Here is a 21,453-nt window from a genome sequence, read left to right on the forward strand (position 1 = left end):
CACATGCCGCGGAGCAACTAAGCCCATGGGCCACAACTACTGAGCCTGTGCTCTAGAGCCCGCGAGCCACAACTACTGAGCCCGCGTGCCACAACTACTGAAGCCCACGCACCTAGAGCCCATGCTCCGCAACAAGAGAAGCCACCGCAAAGAGAAACTCGCGCACTGCAAAGAAGGGTAGCCCCCGCTCGCCGCAACTAGAGAAAGCCCGCGCGCATCAACGAAGACCCAACGCAGCCAAAAATAAATAAATAAAATAAAGAAAAATAATTAAAGAAAAAAAGTTAGTGGAGCCAGGGACTTCCCTGGCCGTCCAGTGGTTAAGACTCCATGCTTCCAATGCAGGGGCTGCAGGTTTGATCCCCGGTTGAGGAACTAAGATCCTGCATTGGTGTAGCCAAAAAAAAAGTTAGTGGAGCCAAACAAGCAAGGAAGCCAGATAACTGAAAATGCAGTTTCTCCTATTATCAGTGGCTTTCGTTTTTACCCACATAATGAATCATCCCCTGTCAGCGTGTGAAATTGCAGGTTGGACTGGGAAATGCAAGACCTTCATTAACCGCTGGGCAGTGAAGGACCTGCCTGGGCTCTCACGGCCCCACGATGCTTCGTGCTATTAGGAAAAGGCTCCAAGGGACTCAGGAGAGCCGGCTTTTAATCCTGCCTCTGGATCTATATGATTGATGCCTAACCTTGGGGAAGTCACTGAAACTCTCTGAGCCTCAGTTTATGCCATGATAGGGGTGGTCCCAGGGACCTCTATAAAAACAACTGAAGGGGGAAAGGGGACCTGGGATTAATGAGTAGCTCCTTGGCAGAAATCGGAAATTGAAGCTCAGAAAGGTAAAGCCAGTTGCAGCTGGCATTTCAACTTGGGTCCATCCAACTCCAAAGCCCTTGCTTTCTCGATTGTGTTCTGCAGAGCTTCCCCATTAAAGCAGCAAGAAATATTGGCCGACAGAGGGCGCTCTTCTCGCAAGACAGGACGTCATGACATTGCAGGGACAGAAGACACTATCCAGGAGCCACGTGGGAGAGTCTGGCTGGACTGGGAACAGGGCAGAGCAGGCTACAGGGAAGGCCAGACACAGGCAGTCATGGGGATGGGGGCTGCCGACAAGGAGTTGTCAACCCCCTCATGGAACAACTCGGCACGTCATTTGTGGCGCCTGGCTTCCTTTTTCATTCTGGCCATTTCCATCCGTTTTGCCGTATTTCAGAACAGAGAAAGACATGATTGATACATACGGGTGACGTGGGTTTCCTTACTCAGCTGCCTTGTAAGAACGGCGCCACTGTGACTAGCACAGCTTGTTTCCACACCTCCTTTCCCAGAGCTCAGAAAGCACGAGTAAAGGCAACAACAAACAAAACCCACAACACGGCAGCACACCTGACTCTGGGACTTCAATTTCCCACGCCTGGTGCCAAGACTCTATGGGATTAATCAACGGTTGCTTCAGGGCATTGCAGATGGCCCTGCGGGTTATGTCCTGCACAGCTTCAGTGGGCGCCATCCACATGGACTACGTTGTGAATGGTGACCCTGGAGTTGTGCAATATGGCAGCCCTAGGTTATACTTTGATGAGAGAGGTATAATTTACAAAGTATGGTCCTGGGGGCTTCCCTGGTAGTGCAGTGGTTGAGAGTCCACTAGCCGATGCAGGGGACACGGGTTTGTGCCCCAGTCCCAGATGATCCCACATGCCGCAGAGCGGCTGGACCTGTGAGCCATGGCCGCTGAGCCTGCACGTCCGGAGCCTGTGCTCTGCAACGGGAGAAGCCACAACAGTGAGACGCCCGCGACCACAAAAAAAAAAAAAAAAAGGATGGTCCTGGGCACAACCTGGCTGCCAATGCACTTTGTCAAACAAGAGTTTTTCTTTATATTTTTCCATCTTGTATGTTATTCTATGGGTAATTTATCTGCAAATGTATTTATCTGCTAGCGGGGGCAGGTCTTGGGAGGTTTCCCTGTCCAAAAGGACACTTACAAAGGAGGCATCTTTGCTGCTCCATGCTGGTTTGCTTGACTCTAAAGCTGAGGGTTATCATGTGCTTATTAGGTGCCAGACGCTGGACTAAGCAATTTACGCACTTTGCCCACTTAATACCACAGTCACTCAAGGTGGTAGGAACTATTGTTACAGGAGTGGGGACCGAGGCCCTGAGAGGTAGATGATTTGTGCACGTCCAGTATAAAAGCCGGTCAAGAGCAGGGCTGGGACGGCGCTGGAGTCAGCCTGACCTCAGGGCACGTGCTCTAACCACTGTGACATCTGCAAACACATCTGGATTCCTAAGCGCCCCGCACCTCACCCCCTCCCCCAGTAAAATGCTGTCACACCCTCCTCTGTTGGTTAGGGTCACCACAACACCTGAACTAAATGCTTTCATTTGGGAACTCTTTGTCGGGAGAAGAACAGTTCTCATCATACTTAATCTGTATGATATCAGGGCAGTCCTCCATGGAAACTCCATCCAAGGAGGAAACACAGCGCCCTCACCAGGGACCCCAAAATCAATTGGAAACAAGAATAGGCTGGAAGCAAGAGGGCCACGAAATTTTTAGAAAAACTGGGCTTCAAAATATTTGATGAGAGATGCTCTTCAATACCTCTCCCTTTTCCCCTCTTCCTTTCTCTTCTTTTAAATAGCCAGCAGGTTGGGGTCATCAGGAAGTGGAATTTGTAGGAAGGTGTCAGGCAGTCCACAGGCTGCCCTCACACGGACGCTGCAAAGGACCCCTCCATGAATATGAGCATCATGGATGGAAGCTTCTCAAGCTGGGGACGCCCCGGCAGAGAGCACTTTTGAGAAGATGGGGCTGTGGAGAGTCCTGCAAAGTGCCCTGGGCACAGGCCAGGGGAACACTTGTGCAGCTGCCTGCAGTCAACCGAGGAATGAAGCAAGGTGCAAGTGCGTGTAGGAATAAGAATTGAAAAAATCCGTGCATATTCGAGTGACCATGAGAGTATGCTTTCCTCGGTGTGAATACCAGTCAAGGCTACTGCTCCAGCTAGCATCAGACTAAATGGTTTTCTCCCCTCCTTTTTCCACAAGTGGGGATAGTGTTTAATTTGCACTGACAAGCTGTGTGGCCCTGGGGAAATTACTTAACCTCTCTAAGTTTCGGATTCCTTGTCTGTCAAATGGGGATCATGGGAGAACCCATCTCATAGGTTGCTATGAGCGTGAAATAAGGGAGAGCAGGTGAATTGCTTAGCACAGTGCTGTTCACGCCAGTGATTCCTCCTGCTGCTCTCCTGGTTTCTCTTCTTACAAAGCATCTTCTTCCGTCTTATCTACTCAAGGTTAGAGGTCGTCATCACTTTTTCCCACAATTATATAAGAAGCACCTTGTAAAATAAAGTCCCCATTCCATAGTTGTACACCCGTGTGCATAACAAACTTACTCAAAATGGCCAAAAAGTGGAAGCAACCGAAGTGGCCATGGATGGATGAACAGGTAAACAAAATGTGGTGAATCCATACAATGAAATATTCAACTGGAATGAACCATGAGGATATCATACTAAGTGAAATAAGATGGTCACAAAAGGACAAACAATGTAAGATTCCATTTATATGAGGAACCTAGAATAGTCCAATTCACAGACACAGAAAGCATGGTGGGAGGGGAGGAAGGAAGCAGGGGGTTTGATGTGATGGGCTTAGAGTTTCAGTTTGGGAAGATGAACAAAGTTCTGAAGATGGATGGGGGTGATGGCTGCACAACAGTGTGAATAGATTTAATGCCACTGTGAACTGTACACTGAAACATGGTTAAGATGGTAAATTTTATGTGTATTTTACCATAATTTTGAAAATTAAAAGTTAAAAACAAACCCCAAAATGAAATACCTCCAAGGTTTCTCCGAGGTTTGGGGTGATAGAAATGGAGGAAAATGTTCTGAGAGCAGGTTGTGGTGATGGCTGCACAACTCCATCAATATATTCAAATTGATTGAATTGGACACTTCAAATGGGTGAAGTTTCTGTTATGTAAATTGTACTTCAGTGAAGCTGTTAAGAGCAAGCAAGCAAACAAACACATGCTGTGATCCGGAGGAAACTTTGGAGGATGAAGGAGCTGTTCACTGTCTTGATTGTGGCTATGGTTTCACAGGTGTACCCATATGTCAAAGCCCATCCACTTACAGACTTTAAACATGTGCTGTTTATTGCATGTCAATTATATCTTAATAAAGCTGTGTTTTAAAAAGGCAGAAGAGTATTCCATATATAACGAACTGCTTATAATATATTAAACTCCTTAGAATATATTAAACAATATAATTTATTAAACAATGCCTCCTTTGGATGGAAATTTAGGTTTCAAATTTTATGCCCCTATCAATAATATTTCAATAAATATCTTTGTAGGAAAAAAGAAGAAAAAAATGCAGATATTGTTTGCTGCTCCCCCTCTTCTTCTCCCCACGGGCAAGCACAAAGTCAGAATTTCCCAGGGAGGGGGCCTGGGAACCTGTAATTTTACTGAACATTCCTGAAAATTTCTTGGAATCAGACATGTTGGGGCACATTGAATCAAACTTCATGAACTTGGATTTTCAGGCTTGGGAGTGTGAAATCCCCTTTTCTTTGATCCCTAAAAAATTCTGTAAGTGTTCCATACAGATGATTCTAAATTTCGGTTTCCCTCCTATTGGCGGTGCATCAGAATCATCAGGGAGCTTGTGAGAATGCATATTCCCAGGCCCCGCTCCCAGGGAGGATGTGTATGGTTGCCAGATTTCGCATAAATAAAGAAATGAATAAGTCAATATATAATAAACTATAGGGTGTCCGTTAAATCTGAATTTCAGATAAACACCAAATAATTTTTTTAGCATAAGTGGTTCCTTGCAATAGTTGGGCCACACCTGTACATAACAATGATTTGTTGCTTCTCTGAAATTCAGATTTAACTGCGTGTCCTGTATTTCATCTGGGAATCCTAAGTATGAGTCCTCAGGCCTGGGGTGAAGCCCAGATCTGCACTGTGGGTCTGCTCCCCACGTGCTTCTGACGAGGGGGATCCTTAGAACCCATGTTGAGAACCCCTGATCAGGTCAACACCTTCTGGGTCAGGAGCCCCTCCTCAGGGCGGCCAGTGGATCCCAGTGCATCCCACAAGTGAGCACACTTTAATGTTGGTCCAAGGAGGAAAAGGGGGCTGAGAAGCAGCAGGAGAAAACTGCCCCAGGTTTTCAAAGCCAAACGTGGTGGATGCGGTGTCACGGGCCCTGCAGCCTGAGGGACGGTGCTCATCTTCTCTGAGTGAGTATTTAAGGCTGCCTAGTGGACCCACACCCCAGGATTCTGTCTAGATTCTCTAAACTTTATTTATTTATACCCAGCCTCGTCCCCGAAAGGACTTTAAGCCTCGGAGGTCTCAGTCCATGCAGGGTTCTTGGTGCTGGGGAGTGAGGTTAACATGCCGTCTCTCTGGGACACACACGACAGGTATTAATTTTGTGCTCACCACGAATGGGCATTATTCTGGGAGTTTACAATGATAACCATCTCATTTAGCCCTCGAGATAAGCCTGCAAGGTCATTGCTGTCGTTGGCCCCATTTTGTAGATGAGGAAACCGAGGTTCCGAGGGGTCCAATGGCTTGTGCAAGAGCGCACCGAGTAGGCCAGTGGCAGAGCTGGGGTTCTGACCCAGGACTGTGTTGCTAACCAGCCCCCATCCTGCCTCCCTACTGAACCAGATACTTCTGGTCACTGAGCTTTGCTGGGCGAATTTTGGGTTACGTTCCGCTTAACCTGGGGCCATACTTTAGGTCCTGATCCCGGGAACATTTCTGATCCGGTGTGATAATAGCTGGCAGGCCTTGAGCGTCTACTCTGGCCAGAGACTTTGACTTTTTATACATAGATACTCTCTCAACGCCCTGCACCGCTGAGAAGACCCAGACCCAGGCATACAGAGAAGCCTGGCCGAGGTCACAAAGCTAGGAAGTTGCAGAGCACTGATCTGCCTAAAAAGGAAGCATCCATCTCTGCATCTTCAAAAGCACACACCTGCTTTCCACCTCCCCTCGCCAAGCTTCACTTTTCAGGAAAACGCTCTCGCTCTGGGCTGGTCGCTAGGCAACCCTTGCATGTAATTCCACGAAATGCCCAGAAGAGGGCGCGAGGACTCGCTCTCCCCGGGCACCCACGCGATGGGGCTGAACTTCGCAGACTCGCGAAAGGAAGAGTGACGCGCTCCAGACGAACTCCACCTGTGGCCGTACCCGAGCCCTAGGCTGCACGGAAGGTGACACAACACGGCACCTCTGCACCCCACCCCACCCCAACCCCGCAGGGGCCTGGACTCACCGAGGCTGGGTTTTCGATGACCAGTTCGTAGGTCAGCCCTCCGGACCCAAACCTCAGGATGTCTCCGGGTAGGAGCTTCACAGCCACGTTCTGAATGTGGCACTCATTGACGAACGTGCCGTTGCAGGAATTGAAGTCGTGGAGAACAAAGCTGCTTTCGGCCTCATTATATTCAATGAGTGCGTGATGGTTGTCGACGTCTGCAGACTGAAATGCAGAAGGGGGACAGTCAGAGCCAGGAATAACAGGAATAACAAGGAATAACTAGTGCCACTGACACTGGGGGCCCCAATGTGCTAACCACTTCATCTGGCTGGACGGTCACTGCAATCCTCATTTTAAGAGGAGGATGCTGAGGGTCAGAGAGGTTAAGTGACTTGCCTAAGGCCACACAGCTAGTGAGTGGAGGGTCACCAGACCCTGACAGCAGACCCAGAATAGATGCCCAGTTTTGGGGTAGGGCGTCAGGCAACACAGAGGCAAGAGGGAACTCGGGGGGAATTGGCCAGGAATTGGCCACTTGATAGTTCTCTGATCCCATGCAAGTAGCCTTTTGGTTGTCCCGAGTGGCAAGACAGCAGAAATGGCCCAACACAAACCAGAAAGGTCAGTTGGCAAGTGACAACTGTCCATTTACTGCAAGTGTTAAAGTTCAGGGGAGGTTTTGTAATAATTGTTGTTTGTTCTATTCATTTTTAAAATAACATGTTTTTTGTAATAATGCAGAAAATGAGAACTAGAGAAAAACACAAAGAAGACATTAAAATCACTTAGACTCCCGTCCCCCAGAGGCAGGCACCGAGAACACGGTGGTTCACATCCTTCCAGTCTTTTCTCTATGCTTACAATCTTTTTAAAAAGTTTAAACACAATTGAGCTCACACCACAAAACATAGTTTTATAACTACCTTTTAAAAGCCTTGGTGTACAATGAAGGTTTTTCCCATGTGCTTAATTATTACTGTTGCTTCTTAAAAGCTAATCAGAATTTATCTAACCAAAGATGATCTATTTTTCAATAGGGGCCCTGGTGTGACCACATTTCCCTCAAAAGAGAGAGACCCCAGACAGTGATTTGTCAGTGGCGTCAGAAACCTCCTGTGTAACCACTTTAATAAGAAGAATGAGCAAAACTCGGCACCAAGGAGGAAATATCACATCCCCCCCTGGCCCCGGCGCCCTGGACTATGGGCTGCAGGGCACGTGCGAAGTCTTCTGTCTTCTCAGGACACTGCCTATGAGCCATCCACTCCAGCCTGAGACTTTGCAACTATTTTCTAACTTACTCTTCTCAGAGTGCCTCATCCAACTTTCATAGAGAGTACTTGGACTTAGAAATCTATACTAATGTCCCACAATATAATTATAACCAATAGCTTATAGTAATAATAGCTTATAGTATATGAATAGATAATAATATAACTGCATATATTAGTAGAATATATTAATGACACATTATGTGTAATTACACAAATGCCAGGAAATTTGCTAAGTGCTTTACTGCATTATCCCGTTTCATCTTCACAATAATTCAAAGGGATACTTCCTCATTTCAAAAAAAATTTAATTTTTTATTGAAGTCTAGTTGATTTACAATGTTGTGTTAGTTTCAGGTGTACAGCAAAGTGATTCAGTTATACATATATATAATATCTATTCTTTTTCAGATTCTTTTCTATCACAGGTTACTGCAAGATATTGAATATAGTTCCCTGTGCTGTACAGTAGGTCCGATAGTTACTCATTTCTTAGATGAGGAAACTGAGGCATAGAACGATTAAGTGTGCCCACAGTCAGCCACTTTGACTTGCTTGGCTTGTTCCCAGGTTTGCCTGATTCAAATGACTGTGCCTTTACCCACTTTTCAAATTCCTACCAAACACTTTGGCACTTAAAATACTGAAACACAAGAAGAAAGCAGGAGTAGCTCTATTAATTTCAGGCAGAGCCAACTTCAGAGGAAGGAAAGTTATCAGGGATAAAGAGAGGCGATACATAGTGATAAAGGGGTCGATTCTCCAAGCAGACATAACAGTCCTTCATTGTATGTACCCAACAATAGAGCATCAAAGTATGGAAGGCAAAAACTGATAGGACTGCAAGGAGAAGCAGATGAATCCATCATGGTAGCTGGAGACCTCAACAGCCCTCTGTCAGTGACGGGCAGACCCACCAGGCAGAAAATTAGGAAGAATGAAGTTGAACTGAACAGCACTACCATCATCTGGATCTAACTGGCAACCACACAGCTTCATCCCACAGCAACAAAACACACATCCTTCTCAAGCTCCCATGGAACATTCACCAAGCAGACCACATTCCAGGCCACAAAATATACCTCAACAAATGTAAAAGAATAGAAATTATGCAAAGTACGTTTTCAGAACACAATGGAATTAGGCTAGAAACCAATACCAGAAAGACAGCTGGAAAATCCCCAAATATTTTCAGATTAAACAACACACCTCTAAATAACAGATGGGTCAAGGAGGGAGTCTCATGGGAAATAAAAATTTATCTTGAGCTAAATGAAAATGAAAATACAACCTATGAAAATTTGCAAGATGCAGTGAAAGCAGTGCTTGGAGGGAAGTTTATGGCATTGAAGGCATACATTTGAAAAGATCTAAGCTTCCACCTTATGAAACTAGAGAAAGAAGAGCAATATGAGCCTACCACAAGCAGAAGAAAAGAAGCAATACATGAAATAAAAAGCAGGAAAACAAGAGAGAAAAGTCAGCAAAATAAAGAGCTGTTTGGTCTTTTTTTTTTTTTTTTTGTAAAGATCAATAAAATTGACAAACCTCTAGCAGGATAACCAAGAAAAAAAGAGAGAAGATACAAATTACTCAAATCAGAAATGAGGGCTTCCCTGGTGGCGCAGTTGTTGAGAATCCGCCTGCCGATGCAGGGGACACGGGTTCGTGCCCCGGTCTGGGAAAATCCCACATGCCGCAGAGCAGCTAGGCCCATGAGCCATGGCCGCTGAGCCTGCGCGTCTGGAGCCTGCGCTCCACAACAGGAGAGGCCACAACAGTGAGAGGCCCGCGTACCGCAAAAAAAAAAAAAAAAAAAGAAATGAAAGCGATGGCATCACTACTGATCTCATGGACACTGAAGGGATACTAAAGGAATATTATGAATAATTCTATGCCCACAGATTTTATAAGTTAATGAAGTGGACCATTTCCTTGAAAGACACAATCTACTGAAACTCACACAAGGAGAAATAAATACTCTGAATAGACTCATATCTAGTAAAGAATTTGAATCAATAATGAATAACCTTCCAAAATGGAAAGCACCAGGCCTGGATGGGTTCACTGGTCAACTCTATCAAACATTAAGGAAAGAATGATCCCAGTTCTCAATAATCTCTTCCAGAAAATAGAAGAAGAGAGAACACTTCCCAGCTCATTCTGTGAGGCCAAGCTTATTCTAATAGCAAAACCAGATAAAGATATTGCAAAACAGGAAAATTGCAGACCAATACCTCCCATGAACATAGATGCAAAATCCTCAACAAAATATTAGCAAATTGAATCCAGTGATGTATAAAAAGACTTATACACCACAGTCAAGTGGGATTTATTCCAGGTATGCAAGGCTGGTTCAACATTTGGAAATCAATTAATGTAATCCATCACATCAACAGCGTAGAAAAGAGAAATCGCATTATCATAACAGTAGATGCAAAAAGAGCATTTGACAAAATTAAACACCATCCATGATAAACTAACAAACCACCGAACCACCACAACAACTCTTGGCAAATTAGGGATGGAGGGGAACTTCCTCAACCTGATAAAGTACATCTATAAAAACCCTAAAGCTAACGTCATATTTAATGGTGAGAAACTAGAAACTTTCCAATTAAGATCAGGAATAAGGTGAAGATGTCCCCTTTCACCACGCATTTTCAACATTGTACTGTATCTCCTAGCTAATGCAACAAGGCAAGAAAAGAGAATAAAAGATAGATTGGGAAGGAAAAAGAAATCTTCTTTGGTGAGGTGTTTGTTCAGATCTTTTGCCCATTTTGCAGATGGCATGATTGTCTATGCAGAAAATCCCAAAGAACCGACAGAAAGCCCTCCTGGAACTAATGAGCAATTGTACCCAGGTTGCAGAATACATGATTAATATACAAAAGTCAATTGCTTTCCTATATACCAACAATGAACAAGTGGAATATGAAATTAAAAACACAACACCATTTACATTAGCACCAAAAAAAAAATGAAGTACTTAGGAATAAATCTAACAAAATACTTAGCTATATGAAGAGGTATATGAAGAAAACTACAAAATGTTGATGAAAGAAATCAAAGTAGTCTAAATAAATGAAGAGATATTTCATGTTTATTTGAAATTCCTTAATGATATATGATGTTTAACATCTTTTCATATGCTTATTTGACATCTGTAGATTTTCTTTGGTGAGGTGTCTGTTGAGCTCTTTTGCCCATTTTTAAGTTGGGTTGTTTGGTTTCTTATTGTTGATTTTTAAGACTCATTTATATTGTTTATTTATTTATTTTATTGAAATGTAGTCGATTTACAATGTTGTATTAATTTCTGCTGTACAGCAAAGTGATTCAGTTATACATATATATACATTCTTTTTAAAATATTCTTTTCCATTATGGTTTATCACAGGATATTGAATATAGTTCCCTGTGCTCTACAGTAGGACCTTGTTGTTTCTCCATCCTGGATGTAACAGCTCACATCTGCTAACCTCAACCCCCCACTCCATCTCTCCCTCAACCCCCTCCCCCTTGGCAACCACAGTCTGTTCTCTATATCCATGAAGACTCATTGATTTTGGATACATGCTTACAGCATCTTTATTCATAACTGCCAAAAACTGGAAGCAACCAAGATGTCCTTTAAAAGGTAAATGGATAGACAAATTGTGGTACATCCATACAATGAAATACTAGTGATAAAAATAACTGAGTTATCAAATAACAAAAAAGACATGGAGGAATCTTAAATGCATATTGCTTAGTGAAAGAACCTAGTCTGAAAAGGTTACATACCATATGATTCCAACTGTATGAAATTCTGGAAAAAGTAAAACTATAAGGAGAGTAAAAGATCAGTGCTTGCCAGGGGCACGGGGGCTCTGGGGCTCAGAATGAAGAGGAGGGGCACAGAGGATTTCAGGGCAGTGAAAATATTTTTTATGATACTGTAATGGTGGATACTTGTCACTATACATTTGTCAAAAGGAAAGAACGTACAACGCAAAGAGTGAACCCTAATGTAAACTATGGACTTAGTTAATAATAGCATATCAATATTGGTTCATCAGTTGTAACAAATGTACCGCACTAATGCATGATGTTAATAATAGGGGAAACTGTGTGTATTGGAGGGGTGGATATATGGGAACTCTCTGTATTCTCTGCTCAATTTCCTGTAAACCTAAAACTGTTCAAAAAATAAAGTATTTAAAAAAATGAAAACACATTAGTTCTTTGGAAAATGTCACCCACATCATCTTCATCATCATTGCCATTGATCTTTGTGTCCTTTGAACCTTTGATAACCCATGAATGAGAGAAATTCTGTGTTACATTTTGTTTGTCTCTTGCCAGGCTTCACTGCTTTCAGTTCCTCAAAAACTGTCAAGCCATTATTAAGAAATCAAAGCAAGCAGGAAGTTTTAAATGACTCCACAAATTCGGGTGAGCCTCTACCACATGTTAGGCCAGGAGACAGCTTCCTAGTTTGGCCCTATAATATCACTCGCTCCCTTTACTTGGAAAATTGCTAAATGCTGCTACTGGACAGACGCCCTGCTGCTAATACAGACTGACTCTATAAGCCCCAGCCTACTGAGCTGTCCAACTATGAGATGAACTGTTATTTATTTATTATTATTTTTATTATTATCCTTATCATCCTCTAACATATTTTGAGGGCTTCCTGTGAACTGGGCCCTGCTGAAGCATTTTGTGTGCATTTTTATCATTTAATCTGCATGACAGCCCTAAACAGGGACTTTATTATTATCTCCATCTTAGAGATGAAGAAGCTGAGACTCAAAAGGCGAAGTGAGAGGACAGCATTACCTTGATACCAAACCCAGACAAAGACACTACAAGAAAACTACAGACCAATATCTCTTATGAACACTGATACCACAATCCTCAACAAAATAGGAGGAAACCGAATTCAACAGCACATTAAAAGGATCATACAGGGCCTCCCTGGTGGCGCAGTGGTTGAGAGTCCGCCTGCCGATGCAGGGGATACGGGTTCGTGCCCCGGTCTGGGAGGATCCCATATGCCGCGGAGCGGCTGGGCCCGTGAGCCGTGGCCGCTGGGCCTGCGCGTCCGGAGCCTGTGCTCCGCAACGGGAGAGGCCACAACAGTGAGAGGCCCGCATACAGCAAAAAAAAAAAAAAAAAAAGGATCATACACTATGACCAAGTGGGATTTACTCTTGGAATGCAGACTTGATGGTTCAACATATGAAAATTTATCCATGTAATACATCACATTAACAGAAAGAAGGAAAAAAATGATCATCTCGATTGATGTACAAAAAGCATTTGACAAAATGCAACACTCTTTCATGATAAAAGCACTCAACAAATAGGGAATAGTGGGAAATTACCTCAACATAATAAAGGTCAAATATGAAAGGCCCACAGGTAGCATCATACTCAAAGGTGAAAGACTGAAAGCTTTTCCTCTAATTTCAAGAATAAGATAAGGATACCTGCTTTTGCCACTTCTATTCAACAAAGTGCTGGAAGTCCTAGCCAGAGCAATTAGGCAAGAAAAAGAAATAAAGGCATCCAAATTCGAAAGGAAGAAGTAAAATTATCTCTGTTCACAGGCAACATGATCTTACCTGTACAAAATCCTAAAGAGTCCATGAAAAACCACAACCCTCTTAGAACTAAAAAATAACATTCACTAGCAAAATCATAGGACACAAAATCAACACACAAACATCAGCTGTGTTTCTATATGCTCACAATGAACAATCTGAAAAGGAAGTTAAGAAAATAATTTCATTTACAATAGCATCAAAATGAATAACATATTTTGGGATAAATTTAACCAAGGTGGTAAAAGATGTGTACACTGAAAACTACAAAGTGCTGCTGAAAGAAATTAAAGACACAAATAAATGGAAAGACACCCTGTATTCGTGGGTTGGAAGACTTAATATTGTTAAGATGTCATTACTACACAGCAGGATCTACAGATTCAAAATCCCAACAGCAGTTTTGGCAGAAATAGAAAAATCCATCCTAAAATTCATATGGAATCTCAGTGGACCCCAAATAGCCAAAATACTATTGAGAAAGAAAAGCAAAGTTGGAGGTCTCACACTTCCTGATTTCAAAACTTACTGCATACAAAGGTACAGTAATCAAAACAGTGTGATACTGACATAAGGTCAGGCACATAGGCCAATAGAATAGAATAGAGAGCACAGAAATAAAACTTTGCATATATGGTCCAATGATTTTTGACAAGGGTGCCAAGATTATTCAATGGGGAAAGAGCAGTATTTTCAACAAATGATGCTGGGAAAGACTGCAAAAGAATTAAGTTGAACTCTTACCTTACACCATGTATAAAAATTAACTCAAAGTGGATCAAAGACTTAAACAGAGTCTAAAACTATAAAACTTTTAGAGGAAAGCACAGGAGGAAAGCTTTATGACATTGGATTTGGCAATGCATTATTGGATATGATACCAAAAGCATAGGCAGCAAAAGTAAAAATAGATAAATTCAACTATATCAAAAATTAAAACTTCTGTGAATCAAAGGACACAATAAACAGGGTGAAAGGCCATCTAGAGAATGGGAGAAAATAGTTGCAAAACACAAATCTGAAAAAGGGTTAATATGAAGAATATATAGAGAACTATAACTCAACAACAACAACAAAAAAGAACCCCCAAATAACCTGATCAAATATGGGCAAAGAACTGGAATAGACATTTCTCCAAAGAAGATATATAAATGTCCAACAAGCATATAAAAAGATGCTCAACATTACTAGTCATTAGGGAAATGCAAATCCAAACCACAGTGAGATACCACCTCATACCCATTAGGATGGCTACTATCAAAAACAAACAAACAGCAACAGAAAATAACAAGTGTTGGCAAGGATGTAGAGTAGGGGAACACTTATGCACTGCTGAGAATGTAAAATGGTGCAGCTGATATGGAAAACAGTAGAGCGGCTTCTCAAACAATTTAGAATAAAATTATCATATGATCCAGCAAGTCCACTTCTGGGTATATACCCCAAAGAATTGAAAGTAGGAACTTAAAGAGTTATTTGTACACTCATGTTTATAGTAGCATTATTCACAATTGCCAAAAGGTGGAAGCCACCCAAGTGCCCACTGACTGATGATTGGATAAGCAAAATGTGGTCCATCCATACAGTGGAATATTATTCAGTGTAGGAGGAAGGAAATTCTGACACATGCTACAACATGGATGAACCGTGAGGACATTATGTGAAGTAAGTGTCACAAAAAAGCAAATTTTGTATGATTCCACTGTGTGAGGTACATAAAGTAGTCAAGCTCATAGAAACAAAATAGAACGGGGGTTGCCAGGAGCTGGGGAAGGGGAAACGGGGAATTGTTCTTTAATGGGTACAGTTTCAGTTTTGCAAGATGAAAAATTCTGAGGCTGGTTGCACAACAATGTGAATAACTTACAACTACTGATCTGTACACTTAAAAGTGGTTAAGATGGTAAACTTTATAGGTATTTTACCACGATTTAAAAAATGGCTAAGATGAAGGGACTCACTCAACATCAGGATGCTGGCCCAGGGCAATGTCAGGGTTTGAACCCAAGTCTAATTCCAAAACTTGTACCTTTGATTTGTACCCTGTGATTTTCAGAGTAGAGAGTGATTTAATAATGAGAGAGGAGACAGGCAGGACCTAATATACAAAACAAGTGCATTTTTTAAGGCTCCTGCATTGAAAATGTCTTTAAAAAGTATATAGTGAGTCCATAAAATATTGAGACGTTTAAACTTCTATTAACAATGACCATCTGCTCTGACGACCCCTGTGCTTTAAGGAAGCCTCCTCGGGAAGCTGACTTAGTTATGACATTGCCCTGAGGTTCACTGACATTGTCGCTGAGGTTCGACGTGTACCTGGAACCGTCCTTTGGAGCTAGGTTTCAACCTTGCATCACCTGGCACTGGGAAGCCCCATCTCAGACCATAACCTCCCACTCCCGGCCTTCCTTATCCTCTGTCTCGTCCTCTCCTTGAGTCACGTAGCCTTTGCTCCCTGTTTGCTCCCTATGGGTAATGCCCTATGCTCACCCAGCCTGGGCCCTGCTCAAGCTCACCAGCTCCTTCAAGTCCATCCTGGCCCCCAAACCCTCCTGCCACCCTCACACTTCTGTCCTGAGGCTGGCCCAGTGCCCTTTGGGCCCCCCAGCCAGCAGGTCCCTGCTCTCAGGCTTTTCATTCTACTTTGACAACAGCCTCCTAGGTCTTCACCTCCTGCACCTGCCTGCATCCTCCGTCTGCTTCTCCCGACCCTCCTCCATCCCTTTACACGGCGCCCTCTGCCCAGCAGGCCCACCTGTGCGGCTACATCCATGGGCTGATGGGCTCCTTGTGTCTGGTTTCTGGTTGGGTTTGGCCAATGGGGGGGTTAGAGATCAGAGCAGGGAGGAGAGAGCTTGGGGTACTTACTCCCCTGGCTTCCATTCTCTGGGGCCACACAGCTTCCCTCAGAGGACTCTACCCAGCCCTCGGGGTCTCCGGGTCCCAGGAAATGCCCCTGCCCCTCACCCCTCAGCTCTGGGGGTGGGAACAGTCCTCACTCATACTAGCTCTGGGCACTGCACTATCCTTTGTGGTTTCTCTGAGCCCTGCCCACTCCCTATGGAGTCCCTTCAGGAAACTCCCCTCCATCACTCCACACCCCTGTGAATGTGCCTTCAGCTCCCTGCCAGGACCTGGACTTCCCAGGCATGGAGAAGCTCCTAGATGGGAACCTCAAGGCTTCTCCTAGCTGCCAAGGGCCTCCGGGTGGTCCTGCCTTCATCCCACCCTGGTCTGGTCCCTCTCCTCAACCATCTCCTCTTCTGCATCCTCACCTTGACAGTGTAACTTCCGTCTAACCTGTGAACGTGCTCACCACCCCCTCGGCCTGGAAACACCGCCCCTTCCCCCTTCCTTTCCTTTATTGTCAAATGGCTTCAAGAGGTTCCTCTCCCGCTGGGTCCTCAACCCACTGCCATTGCCCTCGGGGGCCTCCTCGGGCTCTCGGCCTCCCTGTGACATGTGACACAGTTGTCAGAGAGAGGCACGTGGCCTGGTGGTTCAGGGGTTGGGGGAGCAGGGCAACGTGGTGGTTATTAGACTGGGCTCGAGTCCAGCTCTCCTACTTCCTAGCAGGGTGACCTTGGGCAAGTGATACCTCAGCTTCCTCATCTGTAAGGTAACAAAAGGACAGTCTTATAAGCTACTGGTGATGTATAAATGATATAATACATACAAAAGCACTTAGAAGAGAACATAGGGCAAATGGGAAATGTTCTCTATTATGAGCAAGAGGATGGGCTCTGGAGTTAGAAAGCCTTGAGTTCAAGTCCCACCTCTGCTACCTTCCAGCTGTGCAGCCTGGGGCACGGTTCTTTGCTTCTCTTTGGTTGCTCCCTGAGCAGCAAAAATGAGTTTGATAAGCTGGGCTTCGTAGGATTGACAAAAGGTACTGCTTGGTGACATGTTCAAAGGAGTGGGATAACATTTTTGAAATTAACTTGTGTGTGTGTGTTTGTGTGTGTGTGTGTGTGTGTGTTTTATCTATTTCTTTTAACCTTTTGGTTCTAGGCTATCCCATCCCCCAGCCCCATCCCCCCACTGCCTCCAGAAAGGGATGTAGTGCAGAAATAGTAAAAAAAAAAAATGGGGTTTTCAAAAGAATAAGGATATGAGGAAACGGCCAGGCGCTGGTGAGACGACGAGTCTGGGATTGGAAGGAAAGAAGAAGCTTCTCTGCTTCCCCGTCAGCTGGATCCTTCCTCCCCGGTCTCCCCGGGAGAGCCCTGTGGACCGGCAAGGCCTCAGGAGAGGCTGGTCCTGAAATCAGACTGCCCGAGCGTGGTGCCCAGTGCCCCAGCCTCCCTCTGTGACCTCAGGCAGGATACTCAGCCTATCTGTGCCTCAACGCCCTCATCTGTAAAGTGGGGCAAACAACACTAACCTCCTAAGGATGAAATGAGTTAATACACTCGAAAGTGCCCAGAACAGTACCTGGCACAAAGCAAGCTGTCTCTGTGATGAATACCCTCAGCCTGGAAGCAGCTCTCTGGCTCCCTCACCTCTCTGACTGCTTCCAGGTCTCCACGCCGGGCTCCTCTCCCCTCAAATGTCCGTTTCCTCCGCACTCTGTCCATGGGCTGGGGCCACTGTGCCACCCCGTCGATTCGCAGGTGTGTATTTCCAACCCCTGGCTCATCTCCAGGCCCCAAACTGCCTGGCTGCTTCAGGGATGTTCAGGTGCTCACTCAACCAGTCCTGCTTCCTCCCCTCTTGGTAACGGTATTATCACCTGCCAGCTCATCCAGCCATCTTTCTCCGTGGCCTGTGGCATTGATTCTACTGATTCTTCCAGAAAGCTCTCAGACCAGTCCCAAAGCAACGGTCCAGTCAGGTGGTAGTATTAATGTGGTGGGCAGAATGGTCTCCCAAAGATGCCCATGCCCTGATCCCCAGAACCTGGGAATATGCTCCATGACGTGGCCAAAGGGACTGTGCCGATGTCAAGGTTACTAATCAGTGCTCTTAAAAGAGGGAGACTAAGGACTTCCCTGGTGTTGCAGTGGTTAAGAATCCGCCTGCCAATGCAAGAGACACGGGTTCGAGCCCTGGTCCGGGAAGATCCCACATGCCATGGAGCAACGAAGCCCGTGTGCCACAACTACTGAGCCTGCGCTCCAGAGCCCACGAGCCACAACTACTGAGCCCACGTGCCACAACTACTGAATCTGCGTGCCTAGAGCCCGTGCTCTACAACAAGAAAAGCCACTGCAATGAGAAGCCCGTGCACCGCAACAAAGAGTAACCCTCACTCGCTGCAACTAGAGAAAGCCTGTGCTCAGCAACGAAGACCAAACCCAGCCAAAAACTTTAAAAAAATTTTTTTAAAAGTGGGAGGCTATCCTGGGTTATCCAGGTGGGACTAATTGAACTCCACCAGTCCTTATAAGCAGAGAACTTACTCTGGCTGGATTGGAGAGATAAGTGGTGTTTCTTGCTGGGCCCCCACTTAACAGCCCCAATGCTCCTCTTCCTGGGAAAGCACCAGGTCAACGTTTCCTCTTTACCCAAATCCCCCCCTAGATGGCAACACCTCAGTCTGTTGCATGAATGAGGATCACTAGAACATTGATCTCACATTTCACTGACAACCCCCATTCTCCATTCCACAGGGTGGAATTTCCCTAGCTTACTCAATTCTCTTGTTATCTCAGTTAACTGAGAATTTCCAATTTAGATATTAGATGTTCCCAAAGCTAAATTTACACTCAAAAAGTGAAGCTTCTGTTTTTAGAAGCTTGAGTCAGCTCAGTCTGAAACTCAGCCCCACCTCCCCCGTCTAGCTGTGTGATTTGGGCCAGTTCCTTAACCTTTCTGAGTCCCATGTCCATGTCATCAAATGAGGATAATAATGATAATAGTAGTTCTCACCTGCACAGGATTTGTTTTGTGGATATAATTCTATAAATATATATACAGAACATACATAGATGATGTATAAAGCCATGTGAGATACAGTAAGTAGTCCATAAATGTATGCTGTAGCTGTTTGCATTATGTATGCTATTCAAAAGATTATGATCGAAAATTTCTTTCATCTCACATCCATCAGAATGGCTACTATAAAAAAAAAAAGGGAAATAACAAGTGTTGGTGAGGACGCAGGGAAAGTGGAACCCTTGTGCCCTGTTGTGAGAATGTAACTTGGTGCAGCCACTATGGAAAACAGCATGGCAGTTCCTCAAACAATTAAAAATAAAATTATCATATGATCCAGCAAGTCTACTTTTGGGTATATATCCCAAAGAACTGAAAGCAGGGCCTTGAAGAGATATTTATACACCCATGTTCATAGCATTGTTTGCAACAGCCAAAAGGTGGAAACAACCCAAGTGTCCATCAGTAGATGAATGAATAAACAAAATGTGGTGAATCCACACAATGGAATATTATTCAGCCTTAAAAAAGGAAGGAAATTCGGACACATGCTGCAGCATGGATGAACATGGACATTATACTCAGTGAAAGCATATTATACTCAGTGAAAGAAGCCAGTCATGAAAAGACAAATACTGTTATGATTCTACTTATATGAGATACCCAGAGTAGCCAAGGTCATAGAGACAGAAAGCAGAACGGTGGTTGCTGGGGGCTGGGATGGGGGGACAAGGGGAGTTGTTGTTTCATGGGTGCAGTTTCAGTTCTGCAAGATTCAAAGAGTTCTGGAGATGGATGGGGGTGATGGCTGCACAACAGTGTGAATATATTTAATGCCACTGCACTGCACACTTAATAAAAGTGGTTAAGATGGTAAATTTTATGTTATGCATATCTTACCACAATAAAAAAAAATGAGAAAAATGAGATCACGATCTAGCCCTTTCCTCTGAACTTTTTCCTCTTGGAAGCCCTCCATCTGCTGGTGAGAAACTAGTCCCATCAGTTGCTGTGGTGGGTACTGACCAATGAAACCAGCCGCCAGTTCCCAAACAGGGGACAAAACATTCCCTGAGGACTGGTGAGACCAAACAGGTGAACCCCCAGAGCAAGGAGCACTTGGGGAGAAGCCAAGGGTGAGGTGGGGGTGAGGGGGGAGGATGGGAGCACGACCCAGGCAGGAGGACAAGCGCGATGCAGATGGGGAGCCAGCAAGTGCACCCTCCCAGGCCTGTTTCATTCCGTGGATTTCCCCACAGAGAGTCCACCTGTCACCTTCTGTCTCAAAATGCAGGTGTTCGCTTAGAATAACAGAAATGTGAATTAAAATGACACAGGTACCATACTTCACCCCGTAGATCAGTGAAGATCCAATGGGGGGTCAGCACCCTAGGCTGGGGAGGGAGTGGGAGACGGGCGTCCACTGCTGGCAGGACACCACATCCGGAAACCTCTGGTGGGCAATTTGGCCATGCCCATCAGAGTTACAGCTGTATGTGTCCTTTGACAGAGCAGACATACCTGCACGTCCGTGAAATGATGCAAATAATAGGAGAATCCCAGCAGCCTTGTTTAATAATAATAAACAAGATTATGGTGTAGGCTCTGGTTCTTTTCTGAGAGGGAGCCCAGAACTGGCAGGGGCCAGGAAAAGGGACGAGAGTCATCCGGCTGGATGGGATCTGGGGTGTGTGTATGAGATCAGTCTGGCTTCACGACCCTCAGATCCCACGCTAGAAGGGCTGACACAGGCTGGAGAGATGGCTCCACCCATGAGAAAGGAGATGGCTGGCAGGACACTGATCACCGAGGGTGAGGGGTGGACACCAGCATTTCATCCCCCTGTCATGTCTGTTCTTTCTTTTTCTCTTCCATCTCCACCCTCGTAGCTGCAGCCCTGCGCTGACTTGGGCTGTCCTAGAGCTCAGTCTTCTAGGGATCCTGGGACTTCCCCAGGGTGGGACTGAGGGAGTCCCTGGGGAGGGGTAGGGTCAGTCAGCCCTTCATTGTTTACCCTTCGCTTCTCTTTTCCTCAAAACAAAGTTTATTGAAAGAATACACACACACACACACACACACACACACAAAAGCAGGAGCTCTGCTGATCAAGAACGGAGAGGGAGGGAGCACTGATGGTGGGGTTCTCAAAGTGTGGTCCTGGAGCCAACTCCAGGGGACTCCATTCCCCCCACCTGAACCTGGGGAGCATATAAATGTGAAGATTCCTGGGCCTTACCCCAAACCCACGGGGTCAGAATGCCTAGGAGTTCATGTTGAACAACCACTCTTAAACATGCGGAAAATCCAAAAACCACTGGCTTTGGTGTTTCTTCATTCTGGAAGAACTGAGTCCCTTTCTCAGCAGAGTTTAAATAACAGCCACATCC

The 21,453-nt window shown here is 44.8% G+C and overlaps 1 protein-coding gene across 1 annotated transcript in view; it reads right to left on the bottom strand.

Annotated features, from left to right (window-relative positions):
- The window catches only part of LOC309808874 (forkhead-associated domain-containing protein 1-like), a gene marked incomplete at both ends in the record, with an annotated part of 199,082 nt that overhangs the window by 172,504 nt on the left and 5,125 nt on the right, over positions 1–21,453 (bottom strand). Inside the window, one exon of the mRNA XM_082629449.1 lies at positions 6,337–6,543. Within this exon, the coding sequence (XP_082485575.1) occupies positions 6,337–6,543 (207 nt within the window). The remainder of the gene's footprint in view (positions 1–6,336; positions 6,544–21,453) is intronic.

The sequence above is a fragment of the Mesoplodon mirus genome (assembly GCF_964341445.2).
Source record: "Mesoplodon mirus genome assembly, chromosome: 7".
NCBI classification, from domain to species: Eukaryota; Metazoa; Chordata; class Mammalia; order Artiodactyla; family Ziphiidae; genus Mesoplodon; species Mesoplodon mirus.